Source organism: Eleginops maclovinus, chromosome 21, assembly GCF_036324505.1.
Source record: "Eleginops maclovinus isolate JMC-PN-2008 ecotype Puerto Natales chromosome 21, JC_Emac_rtc_rv5, whole genome shotgun sequence".
Classification (NCBI taxonomy): Eukaryota; Metazoa; Chordata; class Actinopteri; order Perciformes; family Eleginopidae; genus Eleginops; species Eleginops maclovinus.
This window is the reverse complement of record NC_086369.1, coordinates 5,550,249-5,571,399: the sequence shown is the minus strand read 5'-3', so window position 1 is coordinate 5,571,399 and position 21,151 is coordinate 5,550,249. Positions and strand designations below refer to the sequence as shown.

At 39.4% G+C, this 21,151-nt stretch overlaps 2 protein-coding genes across 2 annotated transcripts in view; both read right to left on the bottom strand.

The window, feature by feature from the left end:
• Positions 1-153: 153 nt before the first annotated feature.
• Positions 154-2,089, bottom strand: otulina (OTU deubiquitinase with linear linkage specificity a). Its single transcript, XM_063912817.1, has 3 exons — positions 1,800-2,089; positions 1,467-1,588; positions 154-822 (listed from the first exon to the last, which is right to left on the bottom strand). The coding sequence occupies exons 1-3, from the start codon at positions 1,908-1,910 to the stop codon at positions 402-404; spliced, it is 654 nt and encodes a 217-aa protein (XP_063768887.1). The 5' UTR covers positions 1,911-2,089; the 3' UTR covers positions 154-401.
• An 8,388-nt stretch (positions 2,090-10,477) lies between these two features.
• Positions 10,478-21,151, bottom strand: part of pou6f2 (POU class 6 homeobox 2) — a 68,336-nt gene continuing 57,662 nt past the window's right edge. Inside the window, exons 9-11 of the mRNA XM_063873857.1 lie at positions 20,996-21,149; positions 17,816-17,984; positions 10,478-13,596 (exon numbers count right to left, since the gene is read on the bottom strand). Coding sequence (XP_063729927.1) covers positions 13,089-13,596; positions 17,816-17,984; positions 20,996-21,149 — 831 coding nt within the window. The 3' untranslated portion in view covers positions 10,478-13,088. The remainder of the gene's footprint in view (positions 13,597-17,815; positions 17,985-20,995; positions 21,150-21,151) is intronic.

Below are 21,151 nucleotides of genomic sequence, written 5' to 3'. Positions count from 1 at the left end.
TTATGTGATTTAAATATATATTTATTTTGCACCCTGTGGCTTTGTACGACAATGCTTTGGTTTATAAGAGTTTTTTAAAAGGCCAAAACATTACCTAGATAATAAAACTAATTGGTGGCCATTAGTCATTACAAAACATATGAATAGTCAATATTAAAGAGAGAATATGAATGTTGTTTTTTCATTAAGATGGGCAACCCATTTGGTATTGAGAACAAAGCTGCAGAAAAATACAAAATACATATTTTTATTTTCATTCTAGCCATGTTGTACAAATGATGAATGCAATATTTAATTTGACATTATATACATCAAAAGCACTTCAAAAAAATCCAATTTACTTCAAAGTTCATGTGCTCATCCAAGTTTTGTACTAAACTGCTGTGTCTGATTTCTGAACCCTACACGTTGTTCAGCTCCTGTATGTGACTGACCAGCTCCTGTGGCAGTCCCAGCTCTGCCACCAGGTCCACGCAGCACTGCAGGAGGTAGTTCAGGGTTTCTCTAGAGCGGGACGAGCAGTCAGTAGAACCTGAACAGAGCTTTTGTGGCTGCTGAGGGACATCCTGGTCCATTTTTTCTCCTGTCCTACAGCAGTCTTTACATCCCTCTCCTCCACAGCGTCCTGAATCTGCCTGCTCCACCCCCAGATCCTCCATGCTCTCAGAGACTGCGCTCACACTGGGAGGAGGATTCTCCAAAGCGTTCCTAATTCCCTCCATAATTGTGTCTTCATGCTGGGAAACCTGCTGCAGGAGGTGGGTTACAGAGGCTGGCAGGGGGCTTTCCGGATGCTGGATCTGGCACCAGCACCATATAGCACTGTGACATGAAACACAAAGAGGCAACAGTGTTGGATACAATGGTACAGAGAAGAGACTGGGACAGGCAACTACTAGAAATAACAGTCTTCAATAACGACCAGACAAAAGAGGCTCATGATGTTTCTGTGTGCAAAACATGTTTGTATTTCCCAAAGCAGGGGGAGGAAAAAGTATAGAAAAACAAAACTCAGAAAAACGGAATCTCAGGTATAGTATCAGCAATGTATGGCCACATTTAAAATAACACTTAACCATTTGCCTGACAGAAAAAAAGACAGTCCAAGACCATCTTTAATATGCATTCATTCAGCATTTAGATGGACTCAAAAGCCATAAACTATTGTAGTTACTTTCCACCCAGTATAAACATTTACAGTCACCACTGGGTGGCAGCAACTTAAAGAGTGTAAAGTAAAGCATGTCAGGCATAATACAATTATAATATGGTTAGGAAGAACACTAAAACCAGTGGTTCTCATCATGTTTGCCTTGGGATTGAGAACCTTTCAAAATAAGTCAAAGTGTGTGTGTTGCTCTGTGAAATAACTGATATTGGCACTCCACATGTAACGTTTTTACTGTTCTAACCCAACCTTAATCTGATCAAATATCACAATGAGTATAAATGATGTGATGGTTTACCTTACAATTCCTTTCAGCCGGCCCACAGCCACAGTCTGAGCTGATCCTTCCCGAAACCCGAGGTCAAAGCCGGCCTGAAGCGAGGCCTCCTCCCCGGCATCCACTCCGTCCACATATCCGTCCTGTCCATCACATCAGCCGGAGGGAAAGCCTCACATTAACACGCTTAACTCCCTTTTACACCTCTGATAAAAACACCTTATAACCGGAATACAAACATGATATAGCAAGATCCCACTGCATAACACACAATGTTCAGCATTTAGCCTAAAATAGAGCAAATACACATTTTAAGCTATTTATCTGGGAAGACCAAGGCTACATTAGCTTTACCTTAACTCGCTTCTTCATGTTGGATGCCCACTCTTTACTTTGCAAACTAAGTTCGTCCGCATTCTCATCAAACACATCCCCGCTGTTCGAAACAGCTCTGACCCAAGACATCGTGAGATTAATAAAAACGTAGCCTGTATATTTTTTAAAAAACTTATTATTTCATTTGCATCCAGAAAACACTGCCATACAGAAGCCTATGTTGTCACTTTTTTCAGATGAACTGCCTGAGAAAGCACCAGCTATCGTCAAACACGTCATCAACCTGCGCCTGAAAAAATAAATCTACCCTAAAACGAAATTTTGATGGGTTGCTTTACAAGTTGCTGGTTGTCATCATAAAAATGAAACACATCTTTTTGTCTTTTGTTTTAAAAATGGAAACATTTTAATAGTTTTTTTGTTTGCTATTTGTTATTTTCTCTCTTTATTTGTTTCTATTCTGTTTCATTTTTTAAAAACGTTTGCAGTTCATGGTTTTAATCTTTTTTATTTTATCTTACTGTTTATTATTATTCTCCAAAAATGCCAAGGTATATTCCTTACATGTAAACATTTAGCAATACACGATTTCTGACGTTTTTATAAAAGCTGTTTTAGGGTGTACTTTTTCCTTTAACGCACACTTCTTCTGTGGTGTGTGCCTAAAGGGTGAGCCGTGGTGAACACTGCCATCTAGCGTCCTTATCAGATAATGTTACTGTTTCTATCCCGCAGGAGGCACTAGTGTATCGCTATAAAAGAGAGTGTGGGCTACAACTACAGTAGCTGAAATGACTGATAACCAGCAAACACCCTCCGGTATCAACCGTGTTCAGATAACGGGAGAACGATGTTAACCCTAAAGATATGTCCTAAATTTACGTTTTGCTTTTGTCACCTACATTATTGTATTTTCTCCTGTTTCATAGTTAAATTGATCATTGTTTCTTTCGTTTTCAACAAAAAAGACGGAAGCATTTGATACAATAGAACACATTCATTTAAAAAGAAATATATCAAGAGCCAAAAATAATATCTACAGTCAAAGTCATGATTCCAGGTGAAGTTAAAAGAAGGTGAAGTTAAAACATGTAAAATGTATCATTGCTGACAAATGAGAAGTGTCTGAATACATGGGGATTATTCCAGTGTTTTGGATAAATTAAAGGATCCAATTTGATCGCTGATAATTACTCTAAAATGTCTGCATTTCTTAATTTAACAAAGCATTATCTTATGATACATTATTTTTAAAAATGTCTTCAAAAGTGATATCATTCACATACATGTTTTTGGGAATAAAACCAAACATCATTGCATATAATTCATGAAGATATGTCTGAGTTTTTAGAAAATAAATCAAAAACCCTTTAAATATATTCCACATGAGAAAAATACTGCATAGGGACTTATGTTTTGCATTGCAGCATTTAAATAATCATAGTGATAAAAAGACAACCACATGCAATTCGATATTGCTTGAAAAATAAATGCATTTTTTATGTTTTGGTCAGAAACATGTCAAAAATCATGTCTGCCGTTGTTGTTTTTTTCTTCTTCCATGAAACACTTAGAGCAGCCTGAAATCTCTAGGTGCTCAAATCACTGTCCAGTGCATTTATACAGCATCCTGTTTAAGTTTTCAAACAAGAAGATGTCATCGGTCATGACAAACACATTATCCATCCATCAATAATGCATCTCACCCCCTCACTGTTGAGTACAGGGGTGTTTTTATTTTCAGATCATCTCATTTTTTATGCTTTATGGAAAACACAGCAGAGAGCGGACACATTCCTTTCAGCCTGGTGGAAGGCTTTTGCAGCCGCCGGTCAATAATGGCCTTGAGAATACTCCGAGGCCACGGTGGAGCTGTTCTGGAAATGGAGGCCTCATTCGCTGCCGCCACACCTTCAGTCCCCCTCGCTCAAAGAGTCAAAACAACAAACCGGGGCAATCACCTGACACATTTCCATCCAATTTCCACTGCAGAATGTGTTCATTTTCAAGCTAATGGCATGTCATTTTGCTGGAGCCTTTGGTCAAGAATTAATCCTGGAATCAAAACAGATTTTCCGGGGAGCAATCTTCCATCAAGTATTGATTTTTTTACACTCATGGAGCCTGTACTCCCTAATTTAACCTGACAGCCAGCAGCACAATGGACTGGGAGCACCTTGGCATCTCACAGAGGGAGCTCTCCTCCTCCTCCTCATCCTCCTCCTCTTTCTCCCTCCTCCTCCTCCTCTCCATGAAGTGAAAGAGAGATTGAGAAGGAGAAAAAAGGAGACTCCCTGATGTATCAAACAAAGAGCATTGCTTACACAGAGACAAAGCTTCCGTCTCTCTGTTTTACCTCTAATTATGTTTTGTGGTACAGTGCAACCTGGGCAGGTATACGGCTGAGAGGGAGAGAGTGTTGTGGGGCCATCAGCTATCATTATGTGCCTGTTGACATCTCCCTGTCTTTGAGTGATTCTCATCTGTGATTTCCCCTGGCCATTTTCCGCAGATGCACCAAGAGGGGTTTCATCATGGCCCCCGTAAAAAGGGCCCAAAGTGTCCGCACAGACCTTCACTAATAAGAAAGCAAAGATGTGTCCGACCATGTCACTCCCCTCCCATCCATATCTGCTCTCTCCATGCCTTCAGATATGCAATCATTCTCTTTTCTCTCCCCCCCCCCCACCCCCCTTCCTCTTCTCTCTGTAAGTATACTATAGCGTACGTAAAGAGGTCAGCAGGATGAGAGGATGATGGAGGGCAGGGCCGGTTCTTTTCCTCCAGCTCTTAAAGCAGCAATGACCCATGAGCAGGAGAGTTGCACTTTGCCACAGGGTTTTCAATTCACTGCTTACAAACTACCTGACAGCAGGGGAAACAAATTCACTTTAACTCATCTGTTTCAGGCAAAAATGCGTGTGTGATGCTTCCTTTTTGACATGTTTTGAATGAAGTACACACTATTACACATTGTCCGGGCCGTAACCATGGAGAGATTTGGGGAGGATGGACCCCTGAGTATAATTCATGGTCATTTAAAATCTATTTCTGTGGTGTTTGGCAGGAAACTTGAAATACTACCAATGTTTTTTGCCACGGCAGATTCACTTACGTGTGAATCACTTACAAACTGATCCCTAACCTTTGTATTTTGTGACCCTTTACAAGTAAATGTTGTTTGGCTGCGAAACAAAGGCAGAGCAACTACAAAAGTACAAAAAGTGAGGCCGATTTCTTTTTAAGCTGATTCAAAACCTAACAAATGCAGTTCTACTGTCGTTACTGTTGCTCTAATTCATTGTACCATGAATCTGTTTGGGAATAAGGATTAACAACTCCTATTATCAACTGAAATGAAAGGACTTTAATTTGAATTGATTTAGAGGCTGCGTCAAAACACATTTCTTAAAACAAAAAGGTTCAATATTTGCCCTGACATCCAACTTGCAAGTTAAACATTGTGGCGTTCGAACAGCCTCACAATGAATAGACCATAAAGCTCTGGATATTAAGGGATTGCACCAAAAAGATTTGGGTTGATGGTGTGGAACAAACCATGTTGTTGTTTTGTGTTTTGCCATTTGTACTATTTTATTTGTTCCTTACAACCCATTGCCCTGACCTCCTGCTCCCCTCATACCTCCAATCATCTCATTTCAAAGCAAATGTGCGGTTTATTTAACATTTCATACAATATATTATTTAAAATCATCCTCGTGAATAGAACATTTATATTGTATAACCTGTGTGCAAGTAGATAAATAGATCTTTAAATGAGGCGTAAGGAAATGAATATTATAGAACACACAAAGATCTTTAAGTAAGCTCAAGGTCAAAAGAGCTATACTCTTTTTTGCATAGAGCTATTGAAAGTTCTCCGGCCTTACGATATTAAATACACAAAGAAACCATTGAAACAATGTAAAGACAGAAATGAAGTGGTGTTTAGGTTGTTGCTGTGATGTCCTTGGGAATCTTACTATGTCCCTTATATTCTCGTATCAGCTAGAACTATTACAAATGAAAGTATAGACATGCTTTAAAGTTTGTAAAAAAACAATCTGTTTATTTTGTTCTACATGTGATCCAACATAAAGCCAAATGAAAGGTATTAAACGTATGGAGGCCCCATTTGGAGGAGAAGTGAAAGCATTTTAAACAGATTTACTCCACTTCAAATATCAAAGCGCTTAAGCCTGAATATACTATATGTTTGTCATTGCTAGAGCATACATGTGTAAGTAAGATTTCAACCTTCCTGTTGTCCTTGGGTCTCATTTGTTTCTGGATAAAGGTTTGTTCTACAGCATGTGAGAGCCAGACAAATAATATGTGTGCTTGTATACTACGGCTAAGGTAAGAATTCACCTTCACTGTCATTAGGTTTTGGGTTTTAGTCAAATTTATAGAGGTCTTCTGGGGTCAAGTTGGTAAAATCATTCCACATTTTCACCTTTTTTAAATCAGAAATCAGGTTAGATTTCGTGTAAATGAGGTCTGTTGACTACGCATTTTTAAAAACCAGGGTAAAACCTTGGTAATAAGTCAGAATGAAGTCGGCTTAAAAGGTGACACACAGATTTGGGTGATTATTTAAACTGTGTAGAGGACAAGTCGATAGGAACACAGCACAAGGGTTCAAGTTGTAATTGGGTGAGATTTAGCTATTTTTGTAACACTTTATCATACGGGTCCCATAGCGTCCTGAAAGTACTCTTTCCATAACGACTCTTTATAAAGTCTAATTAAATCCATGTAACTTAGTATAATATGTCACTTTACAACAACTCCCCCCCTGGCTGGCAGACAACTCACCGCTCCATAGCCTCTCTGTTAACTGGACATAACATTTTATACTTACACTTTACATTTATATAATATTTTCATTTCATATTCCATTGCATTGCACTATTTACTATCTGTATAGTTCTTCATTTGTATTTCAATTTTTTTTGCTATGCTTCATATTGCATTGTATTTTGCTGCGGTAACGAAAAAATGTCCCGATTTGGGATAAATAAGGTATTTCTGATTCTGATTCTGATTGACATTGTCCACACTTTCCCAATAATTTCACTAAAATACATAAAATATTGAAGTTCATTAAGTAATATTAAAAAAAACTGAATTTCCTTTTGAAAGATAACTGCAGCGGAGTAGAAGTGTTGACTTTAATAAAATGTATATATGAAATATGTTGACGTGATACTTTTAATTCAAGTCAACATTTCCCTTTTTACAGTGTCGTAGAACATGTATGCTTGGTAGGGTTGTTTGATGAGTGTATTCAGTATAAGGTGGTATAGGTGGAAAGCAGGTGTGTATCAACATCTGTAACTGCCTCCCTGTGTGTTTGTGAAACTTTTGGGAACAGGAACACTAAGCAGAGTGCTGGCTGCTGGTAAACAGAGACATCACAGTCTAAAGACATGCATTGAGAAACTGAGCTGCTAGAAAGTGAAATGGACTATGATCCGATGCAATCAGCCGGTGCAGTCAGACAGGTGTCTCTGTAAAAACCCGGGCTATTAACTCCTCTACCTGGAAATACCTCACAGCGTGTCGTTGCTAATAATGCTGAAAAAAACCCCAAAAAAACGGAACAAGAGTGAAAGCAAAAGGGATCATATGCATGGCCAACCCCGATTGCATGTGAGGGTTGGTAATTGTCCCCCCAGAGGCATCAGGGTGTGCAAAGTGGGAGACGCCTGAGCGGCTCGGGTGTACCAACATCTCAACCTTGAGGAGGAAGTGAAAACAAGAAGGCGGAGGAGCAGGAGGGTGAGGGATACACCGACAGTTCATTTACCCAGAACATCAGCCCACCGCGCATTGTCTGAAAGATAAGGGAAGTGAATGCTTCATGGCTGATGGAAAACAAAGGCAGCAATTTAAAAGCATCTGCATCCAACACACTCCTCCACCTCTCTGCCGCTGTGTCCTGACTGATATTGAAACATAATCCATTTGGAGCGCAGACATGTCATAATATTTCTACCCCGGCCTCCTTCTCCACAGTCAGGACAATTTCAGATTGAACAGGAATGTGTCATGGCAACAAGTCAGGATGGAGACTTCGCTTTGAGTGAAACATATGTAGAGAGAGATGGAGGGACACAGAGGAAGGGACTTTTCTTAAGGAGACCTTTAACTGCTACTGTAAGTCCAGAAAGTAACACTAAGACTCAGAGGTCAAAACTCCTCTTTACTCTCTTTACAAAAGACATCACACACAACAAAGGCTCGGTGTGAAACCTCAAACTACTGTACTGCTCTTAGATCTCTGCCGAGTTAAAGGACAAAGAAGAAGAAGCTTGTCAACGCCTCTCCGAACAAAGAGTATTCTATGTGTTTGATTCTGCATTTGGCCCCTAAGGGGTTATAAGTGGAACATATTCCCTGAAATGTTTCACACTTTAAATGTAATTCTTCATTTTCTATTTGCCTGGCTTTTTGCATATGCATCGTTCTCAAAGCGGGATGCTTCGTTTATGGCTCTTCCTGCTGGGATTTATTCCAGTTTAAGAATATTTTGGGGTTATTCCTGATCCAAAACAAGTGTATGAACATAACGAGCATTAGTTTATTTAACATTTCATTACGAGGACAGAGCATATTGAGGATGAGTTTAAGGAACTGCAGCATTTGTAGCTTTAATACTAGGAAAACTGGACCTGTTTGATCATTTTGCTGTGGTAAATTCAGACACATGCATTCTCAAGCATTTGGATGATCTACAGTATGTTGAAAATGTAATATCTCACGACATCTATTGCAAATCATAGAATCTTGAAGCCAAATGATGCTATTTAGTTCAAGTTTGAATGCCGTTATTTGCCTACTATACTGTATTTATGAACAAATGTATAATTTAATTAAATGACCCAGAACTTTTGGCACCCTATCAATCTGAAGTCTGGAGCATTCGTCCCCTGGTATGATTTTTCTTCTTCAAATGTATGCAGGTAAAAGTTTGAAGAGGTTTTAGAAAGGAAAGCTTTTTAGGAAAAGGATACTATGTTCATTTTTTATTTATCGAAGTTGTTAAATCTAGGATGCTATAAAACTTTAAAACAAGGAGGAACTTTTGGTGCATCTGATCAGATTCACATCCAACAATGATTGATGCGAGGCTCAAACTGTGACATTTCCTCCAATAATAATCCTGTTCCTCTTAACTGTTACTCTTCAGCAACGGCTGTGCTGCTGCAGACAGAAGCAAGAAAGTAAACTTTTATCAGCGGCAGAATACAAACAGTTTGAGAAAACAGATATGGGTCAGGCGCTGCATCTGCACAATTACATAGTTAATGGGAAACACAAGGAAAATGGCGCGCATGGAAAACAAAAGAACATCAAATAAGTGAGCGGAGCTGTGTGCACCTCAGCCATCACCACTCAAAAATACATCCACGGCTTGAAATGAAGGGGGGTGAGAGAGCTGAAAGGAAGACGAGAAAGCATCTCCAACATCAGTTTTCAGTCTAATGTTAATAATTTATGTTGTCTGTGCTTTTTATTATTATTATTTATTTATTTACAACTTTCTTTTCAGCAGCCTGCCCGTTTTTCAAAGGCATCACGGACAGGGAAGCCGTTTCAAACTTTTGAGTTTAGTTTCAAAAGGCTTTCTCCCCGTTTATTTATATATTTCTCCTTCTTTACACTTGTCTTGTTGTTATTTGGTGAGGCAAACACATGAAGCTTTGATGAGAAGCAAACCTGACAAGTATTCTTCTCTCCTGACCCCGAGGAAATCTAAATAAATAGCTAGGCTAAATATTGTATGGAGGGCTTCTTTTGTAGCCCCTTCTCTCATTAAACACATCAGATAGGTCAGACACCGACACGGGTTAAATGTCAAACAAAAAGCAAGGTGCGTACAGGAGGAGGTAAGATGGCCGTGACCTCTTGGAGAAAGTTTGTTTTTTATCTGACTTTTTTTTTGTTTATGTGTGAAGTTGAAAAAGATGAAGATGAAAAGAGAAGTCAGAGATGTTTATGGAATATTTGTATGTTACTGAAATCTTTGAACTCCATACAACAAGAAGTACCTGTGTTACATCTTTCTGTCTATCCATCTGCTTCAAAAAACTGTTGACTTTAATTGTATTATGGCAACAAATGTCAGTTAACTGTATAAGGTAAGATGAAAGCAATAATATTAGTTGAACCTACTATTTTCAATTTACACTTGATATGTTTGCCTTCAACTAACCTATTACAGTTACAAATACTTTTAATTAATCAGTCTCAGTTTAATCATCTGACTATCTACCTCCACTGAAAATCTGAGATATTGACTTTAATTAAATGTATTATGTCAAGAAGTGAACAAATTAGGTTAGTTGTAAGCAATAATATTAAGTTGAACCTACTATTTTCTATTTACACTTGATAATTTTGCTTTAAATGAACTTAATACAGTTATATGAATCCATCAATCGATATCTCTCCTTTTTTTTAACAATTAAACAAAACAGCAAGGGAAACAAATCTGTAAATAAATAGAAAATGGATTGAAACCTTTTTTTTTGATGAAATATATTGCAAGGGAATAATTATATTTACTACATTCTCTTGGCATATAGGGCAGATTCTATCTTTAAAACATAACCTGAAAAACAGGACACACAGTTCATGTCAAACAATTGTTTATTACTAATTATGGTACAAATCAATGTGACAGACTTGAAGCTTTTTTTTTGTCTTTTTTGGAAATACACAAAGTGCTGCGTAACTGACCAAACAGATATTGCTCTATAGATTAAGTACGGTTTTCAGTCTCTAAAAAAAATGAAAACCGACCTCTGCGGGCTCTTCAGCTTTGGTTTCGAGTTCTTCGACTATTAACAAAACGGCAAACCAGTTTGTTTGTGTTAGTAAAATTTCACAAAAACATTTAAAGGTGATCATCCTAATCGTGGAAGAAGAGCAACAACACTGTGATCTCCTTTTTTCCTCTACGCGGGGCTACAGGTCTGTGGGAACTGAGAGGGGACGGCACAACAAATGAGAAATAACTTAAGGAGGATAGAAAAATGACCGGAGAGTCACGTGTGGCTCAGGAAACCGCTTCACAGAAATAAAACAATCATGTGTCACATAATATAAATCAAACACGTTGGGAGGTGAACATCGACACACACAGTGCAGAGTAACCATCTGTCTTTTCTGACCTGCTGATGCTTTATGGCGTTTGTAGTACTGAGGTAAACCTTGGATGAACTTCTGTACACTTCAATGTTTTTATCTCAGTTTGTTAAAAGATTGTCAACATCATGAATCTATTTCTCTGTACAATGTGCATAACTATAGAGCTTTGGTCCAGCATTGAGGAATCGAGCAAAGGCGTAACTCCTCTTATGTGTCTTCTTTTTGTTATCTTTTTGGTTTTGGTTACAGCTTTATTGATAAGCCTCAGAAAAAGATCCATATTCTACCTGCAGGAGCCTGCTGCTTTCTCAGATTCCTTTCGAGTGGGTGGATGCAGATGTGTAGTTTCTTGGCCAGAGATTTGCCTGAATGAAATATGGATGCAACATAATGGTGGGAACACATCAAAAAAATGCTGTTGATGAAAATGTAGTTTAAATAGAGTCAATAGTTGCCTTAAAAACATGTCATGTGTTTTCTGACATGTAGCCAGCGTGTTTGCGTGCGTGTTTTCCAGGCAGTGAAGAAGAAGAAAGATAACCAATGTGACATGGAGGGACAGATATCGAGCAGACACATGATTCTGAATAAATTGCATCAAATTTCGCCTCGCTTCAAATTAAGTTCACTCGTTCTGACATGTGACACTTATTCTCAACATTCACCTCTTCTTTTTTTTGGGGGGGGGGGGGGCTTTTCCTATGAAGGCTTTTCATGAGAGCCAAATATTTAGTTTCCTGCCTGGAATATTGACTTACAGGATTATACCATGTTGAATTAAAATATTGGGGAAACAATCGGCTTAAAATGAAAGAAAAGAAACACAAATAAAGGAAAACTTGAGCATAATAGGTCAAAATCAACCATTTCAAAAACATTTTCCCATTCAAATAGATGATTGTAAACCTTCACTAAGCTGACAGGAATGCAGAATACAAAGGAAACATTTTGTTGTTGAGGTTATAAAAACATTTGAACTGGAATGAGCTCAGTAGTTTGGTCAGTGGCGACAAACAGGCTTCAACCACACATGTTCATTTCATTTCAGGGCATTATAAAGACTTTATAATGTCAATAAATAATGTTATTTTCAGTGAGGTAAGAAAAAAGCAGGACATCATGTTGAATCTGAGACAAATCCTACATGTGGTTTGAGTTAAAGCATGCAGAAGCAAAGAAAAGTCCTATTCTATATCACCATGGGAAGTCTAAAGCTGTTTGAGATGGTAGTGTTTTTTGTTGAACTAGAAAAAGGGGGATGTGAAACAGAAAATCTAAACGGTAGAATCTTCACCAGTCCTTGAGCTAACATGTATGTGTTCTTTGGCTATCAGGCTTTGGCAACAGAATGACACAGTAGCTCAAAACAAAGCTATCGACTTGACAGACACTGAAACCCTTCATCAGATCATCTGAAAGTCCTTATTTTACTCCCTCTGAAACAATCTGAGATTATTCATAAATACCTGTAAAAGTTGTACAAAGTTACACCGGGACTGAAAATATTTGCAGATGAAACACAAATCAGAGGCAAACAACATCATAAGTCGACTGTTCAACAGCAAAGGTTCATTCTTTTTTTGTCCAGTGTGGTTTCACTTGGATGACAGCATTTTTCTGGGTTTTTTTCCTTTTTTTTTCTCAGATATTTACATACAAACAATGAAGAAAAAAGTAAGCGAGACAAAGATAAAATGTATACTCAACCTCACACATATAGCTTAGATTTGCCAGTACAAATGTAAAAATTTAGAGCACATTTACATTACAAAATTATTCTTAGTACTCAGATGCAACAGACTTTGGTAAATAGTGTTTTGATTTGGTATGATCTCTTTACTAAATCCCTCCTGCTGGGAACCAAAATTTGGGCGATAGTCTGGTCTGTACGGCCAGAATCTAAAACTCTTTGAAACAGCACACCGTATGTTTTTACATAATTCTCAGATATTAATCTCTTTTTTCTTGTTTTTGGTTTCGCCAAGGTCATTTACATAGCTGTGGTAATCACACTGACAACACATAGTTTTTGTTTGCAGACTCATGACTGTCCGTCCAGGTGACTCTGGAACATTGTTCAGAGCAAGATGAGTTCATCCCCCTCTCGGTTTTAATGGCTGCCACTTTTCCACTCCACTGTTGTGCCGTTCATTTGGGCAGCTCCTCTAGAGAATCAGTGAGCGGGTCCATCCCTCCGGCCGGGCCCAGCTCGGGCGCTTTCAAACGCTTTATCGTGTTTTTCAAAGCTTGTCTCTTGTTGCAGAACCAGACCCGCACCACCTCCCGGTCATAGTTCAGCTTCTCGGCTATTTCCGTCATTTCCTGTCCGGAGGGGTGTGTGTTCTTCTCAAAGTGGCTGTTGAGGATCTCGAGCGCCTGCGGGGTGAAAGAGGTCCTCCGCTTGCGTTTTTTGGAAGGCTCACTGCCGATAAACTCAGTCAGGTTCTGCATGCCGGACCGGTGGCGGGCTTCAGCCTCTGCCATCCAGCGCTCCAGAACGGGCTTAATCTTCTGGGCGCTTTTAGGGGTGATGTCCAACTTCTCAAACCTGGCAGGATATAAAAGGCCAGGGTTCAGTTTGCCTGTCAGACTGCTACCTAACGTGTTCTCTTGGGCTTCCTGTGGTAGGAAAAAGTGGCTTCTCAGGATGGTGTGTCTGGGGAGAATTGAGAAAAAAGAATCTTACTTGCCAGAACAAGGGATAAGCTGCCTGCCTTTTAGACCAAGAGACTAACATCCAGGTACACATCCGAGCCAAACCCCTGTATTCTGCACCTGGAAACCCCTCAGCTGCAGCAGCTGCAGGTGACTGACGCCAGCAGTATGATCATTCTCTGGAGAGGGCTGAGCCTCTGTCCCAAATAGGCAAAAGTGGAACAAGGAAATATCCCCAATGACTAAAATAAGGTCCATTAGAACCAAAAGCATTATATTTAACTACTATGCTTCAAAATGCTGTTAAATAAACAAAAACAAAAAAAGTCTATCCCATTTCTTTCCCTCAGGTAATAAAAAAACTAAAATCCACTAATGCATGCAGTTAAATACGGCACCATGATTTATTTACCAAAAGAGCTTGAATTATTCATCAAAATGTACATTTAATACATTTTTCAAACTTTCTTTCATCCTCAACAACGGCTCATTTTATATTTCATAAGAATACATTTGCACACTCTAATCCTGAAAGTTCCTGCAACTCTGCGGCGAGTGTGACGCGTCATTCTGACACCACATTCACTCGCCGCACGTTAGAGAGTCACCGTAAGACTGCAGGATGAGTTATAGAAACACTGCCAGGTGCTTTGCCTGGGATAGGAAAACACATAAATGGCCTTACATCAGATTTTCCTCTTTTTTTAAGATCGCTTTTTATGTTGTTTACTGTTATTGAGCATAACAAGTGTTTCAGATGAATCCATGCATGAGAAGAGAGCCACACAGGCACACATTTCTGATATGGATCCTTTTGGTTATTCAAGGTAGAAGAAGCTCTCCATAGGGTTTTATTGTTTTAAAGATTTGGTATTTATGGTCACCTCATACATGAACACCACCCTGACAGCTGTTATTTGACTGTAATGTTTGGTAGGGGTCTTTTATTATTTACAGTGTGGAGCCAACAATGCTTTCAAGTTGAAGTGATGCTGACTGATCGGACTGGAGAGGTTTCAGTTAGTGTTTGACGTTTATTGTTTGTTTTTTGGACATTTTGTCTTTTGACAGAGCGACAGGAAACATGGGGAGAAGGATGTGAAGAGGACATGCTAAAAAGATCCCAAACTCCTCGAATCAATGATACATTTTTAACTGAAGCAATAAATCAGGACTCAGTTTTATGTTTTGAAATAGGTGTGTCAGAGATATTTGTGTTGTCGTTGTCGGGGATCTTGTATATTTGCACATTTTAAAACTGTATTTGATATCAGAAAATCTAAAGGGAGAAAGAGGAGGGATGAAATGTACTAAAGGTCCCCAGCTGGACTAAAACCAGGGACCTTGTCAACTGAGACATGATGCACCCTCAGGTCGTTCTTGCAAAAACAATCTAGATCTATGTGAGATTCCCAAAATAAAAACTACAATTACATTGAAGCAAAATCTAATATAAAGAGGAGGATTTAAATTCATATAAAAGCTGATTTCCGAGCATTTTTCAATAAACATGCACACACGAGTTAACGGAAAGTGTTTCTGGGACAAACAAGAGTGTGACGTGTGTGAATGCTTTTAGGAAAGCAGCTGCCGGACTGACAGCAGCTCTGAGGCAGAGGAGGGATCTACTCGGCTCTCTGAGGAACAAACAATGCACACAAGACGTTTTTAATGGTGAGGTGAGCTGCTGCAGACAACACCAGCGAGCGAGCGATGACCATGCGTGCATGAAGTTCCTCTGCTTCTACACCTCACCAGCGCATTCCTCCTTGTCGACAGGCGGTATTATTTATAACCTCGTCCTAAACAGTGGAAAGAGGAGGCTCCGTACTGCGGGGAATACATTAGTAAATATGAGGAGTCACCAGAGACAGGACATTTCATGGATCAACAGGAACCGCAGATACTAAAATGAGTTGAGAGCTGCTCGACTGGGGTATGTACTCCCCCCCTCTAGTGCATCAACATGAGGGAGAAGTGGCCCTGAATGCACCTCCAGCCTCTCTTCTTAAAAGTACCTGCATGCTGTAGGTTGAGGTAACACTCTGCCTCCGGGTTTAAAGTCTTTGAGAGGGATGCGCGTTACATGAGGGCTCACATCTGCAGAGAATTTACCTCGACAAACAACTCAAATAAATACTATTATCTCTTATCTTTTAATATACTGTATCAGCTTTTGGTGTCTGTTTTACAATCATACAGTTAATTGGCCTCTCTGTGTCTCTTCATAGACATTTATTGAAAACCTTCAGAGAGGAAAATATACGTTTTGTTCTTTCAGAGATGCCGCACTGCTTATACTTTGGTATTTACCCTTTTAGCATCTCTGGTTGTTAAAGACCATTGTTGGAAACGTTGAAAAAAAAATTAAAGAGCAGTGTCTGGTGTGATATGTATTTATATTTGCATGATATATAGATCAAATATACATCTATATATACACTGTAGCATTAGATATGTATCCCAGCCACTGATAGGAGGGTTGGCACAAAATGCTTTGTTAATGTTCTTGATAAAATTGTTATTTTTGGCAATATTAAATTGTATTTTGTTAGGCACACTAATTGGGAGGCCACCAAATTTAACACTGATCCTATTAAGTTTGGCGTCTTTGGTAATGTGTATGTTCTTTTAGGAATTTATCATGCAGTAGAAAAAAAAGGAAAGCTAATTTAAGTAGATTTAAATATAGTGTGATTACAATTCTTGGTTTATGATTCAGTGAATATTCTGCTTATGTTTATTTAAGCTGGGTCTTTTTTGTTTGGAAGATTTAATCACGAGGAAAACAATCAAAGAGTTTGAAACGCTGCATTGAAAGCCAGTTTGTTTTTCTCCATTTTAGCAAACCAAACTTTAACCAGAGGAGAAGGCTATCATTGGTCTGATGATGCCCTCTTGTAATGTCTGTGCCTGTTTAGATCGACTAATAAAGTGCTTGGAAAACACAGTGAGCAATGAAAGGAGACAAGATGGAAGCATCTGTCAGTGTCTGTTCTCTGTCTGGGTTCGGAGCCGGAGCCCCAGAGCTACCGTCCCGTTGCTCCTCAAACTCCATGTCTGCGTTGATGTTAACTAAACTAAAGCATGTGAAGTTCGGCCTCTACTTAAAACATCACCATGTCATGTCCAATGTCATACAAACAAAAAAATTTGTCTTAACGGCATGAATAACAGCCCACTGAGTGTTTAGTTTTGAAGCTAATGGCTTTTAATGTATGTTATAAATATTTGAATTATGCCTGGCTGTAAATATTTCATGTGTGATTTCAAGACTTTAAACATTAGTCAGAGATGGCTGGGCCTCATAAGAACCCCGGCCCCTCTACCGTTTCACATTTTATCGCCTGTTTGATGTTGATGTGATGACACTTTTAAGAGGGCATGGCAGTGCCTTGTCACGTAAACAGTACAGGTCATCAGGAAAGCACATTAAAATGAATACAGGCATGAGACCTGAAAACCTGAGGGGAGTTCTTATCAAAACAAGATGCAAGACAAGCCACACTGGTGTTATGGTATTATAAGAAAATATCTCCTATATACATATTTATACTTTATTTAGATCTTAGAAAAGACATTTGACATTAATGTGTGAACGTTTGAATTCATCTTGCACTTTAAACAGTTTTCTTTGGCATTTGAAGAGTAATATTTGAACATGATGTAGTTCAATTAACATGACTTGAAAGGGAAATGTGGCTCATTTGGTGTCTTCATGCTAAATGTAAGTCATGTGGAAAAACAGGAGGGATGAACACTGATTGTCTGATAGCCTCATGAATATATAATGCCGCATTTAGGAGTAAACTGTCCTGGTGGCAGCGGTAAAACATGGCAATCTTATTAACAGATCATCGCCGTCAAGCTCTCTCATGTTCAGATGAGCAGCCGGCGTTGGGCCTTAGTAATTATTAAATGCTTTAAGTGCTTCGTGTAATACTTGTGTATGTATTTTGCATAAGTAACGCGCTGCTGTCATGTCAACGGGGGGGAACGGGAATACGGCTAAGTACAGACATGAGAGCTTCGTTTGTCAGGGTGGTGATAGTCAATTATGTATTTTAATATCTTAATAATGTCTGCTGAAACACGGTTTGAAAAATAGATGGCGGTTATGAAACCAGGCGAGAATTTGATCTGCCTTCATTTGACAGAATTAGGACGTATTGATCCGAAATAATGAACCGCTCAGTGTGTTCCTCCCTGGTTGCTCTTACCTGCAGATGGCAGACTGGCTGTACGCCGGGCCCTCGGCCGCGCTGAGCGCCTGGCCCACCTGAGTCTGAGTCAGGCCCAGGGACAGGCGGCGGATCTTGAATGCTTTGGCGAATTCACGGATCTCCTCCAGGTTGACCCCGTCCACCTCGCTGGGGGCGGTCTGCGGGTCTGCAGCACAAAACACATCTCATTTATTAGCTCCTCATTTCCTCTGAGCGAATGAAGCAAACCTTCAGACACATATGATCATGACCGTCTCCAAACCACTTATTCACAAATAGTCCAGCTCTTGGTCAGATCTTTTTATTTCTCCCTGCCCTTATGCTTTAAGCAAATAACGTTGTACAAATAAATTCATTCAAGGCGTGAATGCAGGCGTTTCATAGCTTTGACTTGCAATTGTAAATCTTTATTCGCACATACAAAAGCATACGGACAAATCTAATTCAACAGATCGGTAGATATTGAGTGGATAGGTGTATTTTTCTACTATCTCGTCTGTATGAATACACATATATTCTAAAGGTAGCACTCTGAAATAAACATTCATGAGTGTATAAAGAGTATCTGACCCTGTGGGAACTCGTGCACAAATAAAAAGAAATGCTGTTTCTGAATCTCCACATTTGAGCACATCTAAAAAAAACTTCACTGGAGCATTTTGAAGAATTTCCCTGCTAATAGAAAGTGATTACATTGTACATCAATGTCAGGTGCCCCGGCATCCTGCTTACTAAAGCAAAGTTTGTGCCTCTGAATTATTCATCCTGGTCATTATCAATGAATTATTAAAGGATTCCTCCAAGCGTATTTAAGCAAAAATCTATGGGGCTGCCATCTCGTTGTGCCTCATAAGTGACGTGTAGCGTATGCGGCGTGCTCCAGACGTGTGAACACTTGGAAGATGAGGGACTGGAGGTTCGCAGACGACTAAAGGGGAGGGATGAGCACTCACAGCTTCGGCTCCCATCATCTCCACATTGATGAGCGTCTCTTCATCATTCCCAGCAGAGTCTATTCACTCAGGGCTCCGGGAGACTAATGGCGCTCCGGAGCAACTGGTCTAACCTCGGGGTATTTGTCTTTAGACATGAAGTCACCAACACAAACGTGATTTAAGATTTAAACCCTTCTAATCGGTTTTGTGATAATGAATAGAGAGGTGAAGCTTTGGCAAAACACAAATAACAAGGTTCAAAAGGACATATCAAAATCAATTTCTGGGCGTCTAAACGCTGCTTTTCTCCAGAGCTTTAACACACTAATAAGGTGTATGATTTAAGCAGGACAACAACAACTTAAACACTCAATTCATGTGTTGAAAACACGAGGACAACTTTTAAATTGCGAGCAGGACTCATGTCATTATATGCTTTGTCTCTGTCGGTGAAACACGGTTGCCTTTTATTTGTTTCAATGTTTATTGACAGCCTTAATTACACTAAATGATGTTATGAGCCCAGAAAAGCTGAATAAAAATCCTCTCCTATCCGGCAACACATGCTATTTAAGACATTTGGTATTTACACGTGAGTTTTGCAACTGGTATAAAAAAGGACTCTTGATATGACACACTGTGATCAGGTAGGAAACAAAGGGTCAATTGGTGTTGCTATAAAACAGCTTCTCTCAATATATAAATAAAAAGTTTAAATAAAAACAATGTCAAGGCAGGAAAAAAATGCTGACATTCTTCTTTCTGATTGACATTTCCCCATCTTATTATATGTAAATAACGGCAGCAGACATCCTCAGCTTTTAATCTGTTTCTGGCACTTTGTCTGTGGCCGGCGAATGAAATGACATTTCATCTTCTCTGCTCAGAAGACGTCTCTGATTCTGTCTTGGGATTTTCTGTTGTGTATGTTGGCTGTAAATGATATTGAGAGGAAGTGATATGGCTCGTACTCAGCATAAAACATTAATTCTATTTAGGGCGGAACGAAGCCACAATGATTTCTTTGCAGTCTCGATAATGGCTTATAAGATATATATGCTACGAGTAAACACAAACTAAAGACAGTGTCTACAACAAGTTGATCAATGGAGACTTGTTTTTTATTAAATTCAGTGGTAGTGTAGCTGCCTTTGAAATGAGTTTAGATGGGGTTTAGGGGAATCGAGTCTGACAAATGAAATTTATCTGAATAAAACTGAGTTTTTAAAGGCAATAGCTGCATGCTGACAGGCTGTGGCCCAGTGATTTATAAGGCTCTGCCAAAGGCCCCAGCAAAGGCAGAGTGAAACTTATGTTCATTAAACATAACACATGCCACTTTGGATTGACCAATAAACCAAAGGATTGACAGGCAGGGAAAAATAAAACAATCGTAGAAGGCGGGGATTGGTCAAAAGCCGTACACACTGAGAGCGGCCCAACCTTTGCAGGGACAGGGGTATCTGGTATCTGGTCGTTCAGGGGATTTTGGTTCTCTTTGGAGAAGTTTTGAGATTTTGCCCTCACCTGAGTTCACTGTGGGTAAATTGAATTTCACAGGCAGTACTCAGAACATTTAAATTCAAATAGTTCCTTACGAAAAACCTCTTTTACTCTGGAATAATCCATCTTGTTGTCACCAGTCTGATAAAAAGCATACATAAACAAAATAATTTCATGTAGTGAAGAGCATCGCAAAATTGTCTACTTTCATGCCAGTTCTGTCTATATTTGTCAAAGGCTTTTAAAAAGAAATCTTACCAAGATTTCATTAAATTAAGTCTTATTTCCTTTAAACAAATAGTAGCTACGGCCGTAAGAATTTTGTAACCTATTTCCAATATAAAGAATTTTCTGGAAATGAGTGCCACTATCGTTTCAGGCACCAACAAAAATGTAACCTGATTCGAGACGTTGACCCTACTTATTACCAATGACGCTATTTCGTGATATTTTCCACAAGTCTTCAGCAGTTTGATTGTTGTCTAAAAATCTATTGAAAACTCTTTAATGTGCTGTATGGATATTGTTTGTTAAAAGCCTAACTTTTTAAGAACATCACTGTGGCTGCACGGCTGAACCTTTGCAGAGAGATGTGAGAGCATAGGATTGATTGTAATTCGGCCGACCCTTTAACGTGTAAGCACTGTCATATAACATCACACAGTGGAACAGAGAAGGGCTCTCTGCTCCTTGTATTTGAAGGCATGTTGTGTTTATGTGAGCTGTGTCGGACACTTACTGCTGACCAGCTGCCCCACGCTGAGAGCCGAGGAAGAGGAAGAGGTGGAGGAGGAGGAAGAGGCCTGGTGGAGAGGACTCTGTCTGTGGGGCATGTGGAGCAGGTTGGGCTGAGACGATGCGGGGCATGTCTGACCCTGCTGAGCCTGAGGCATCT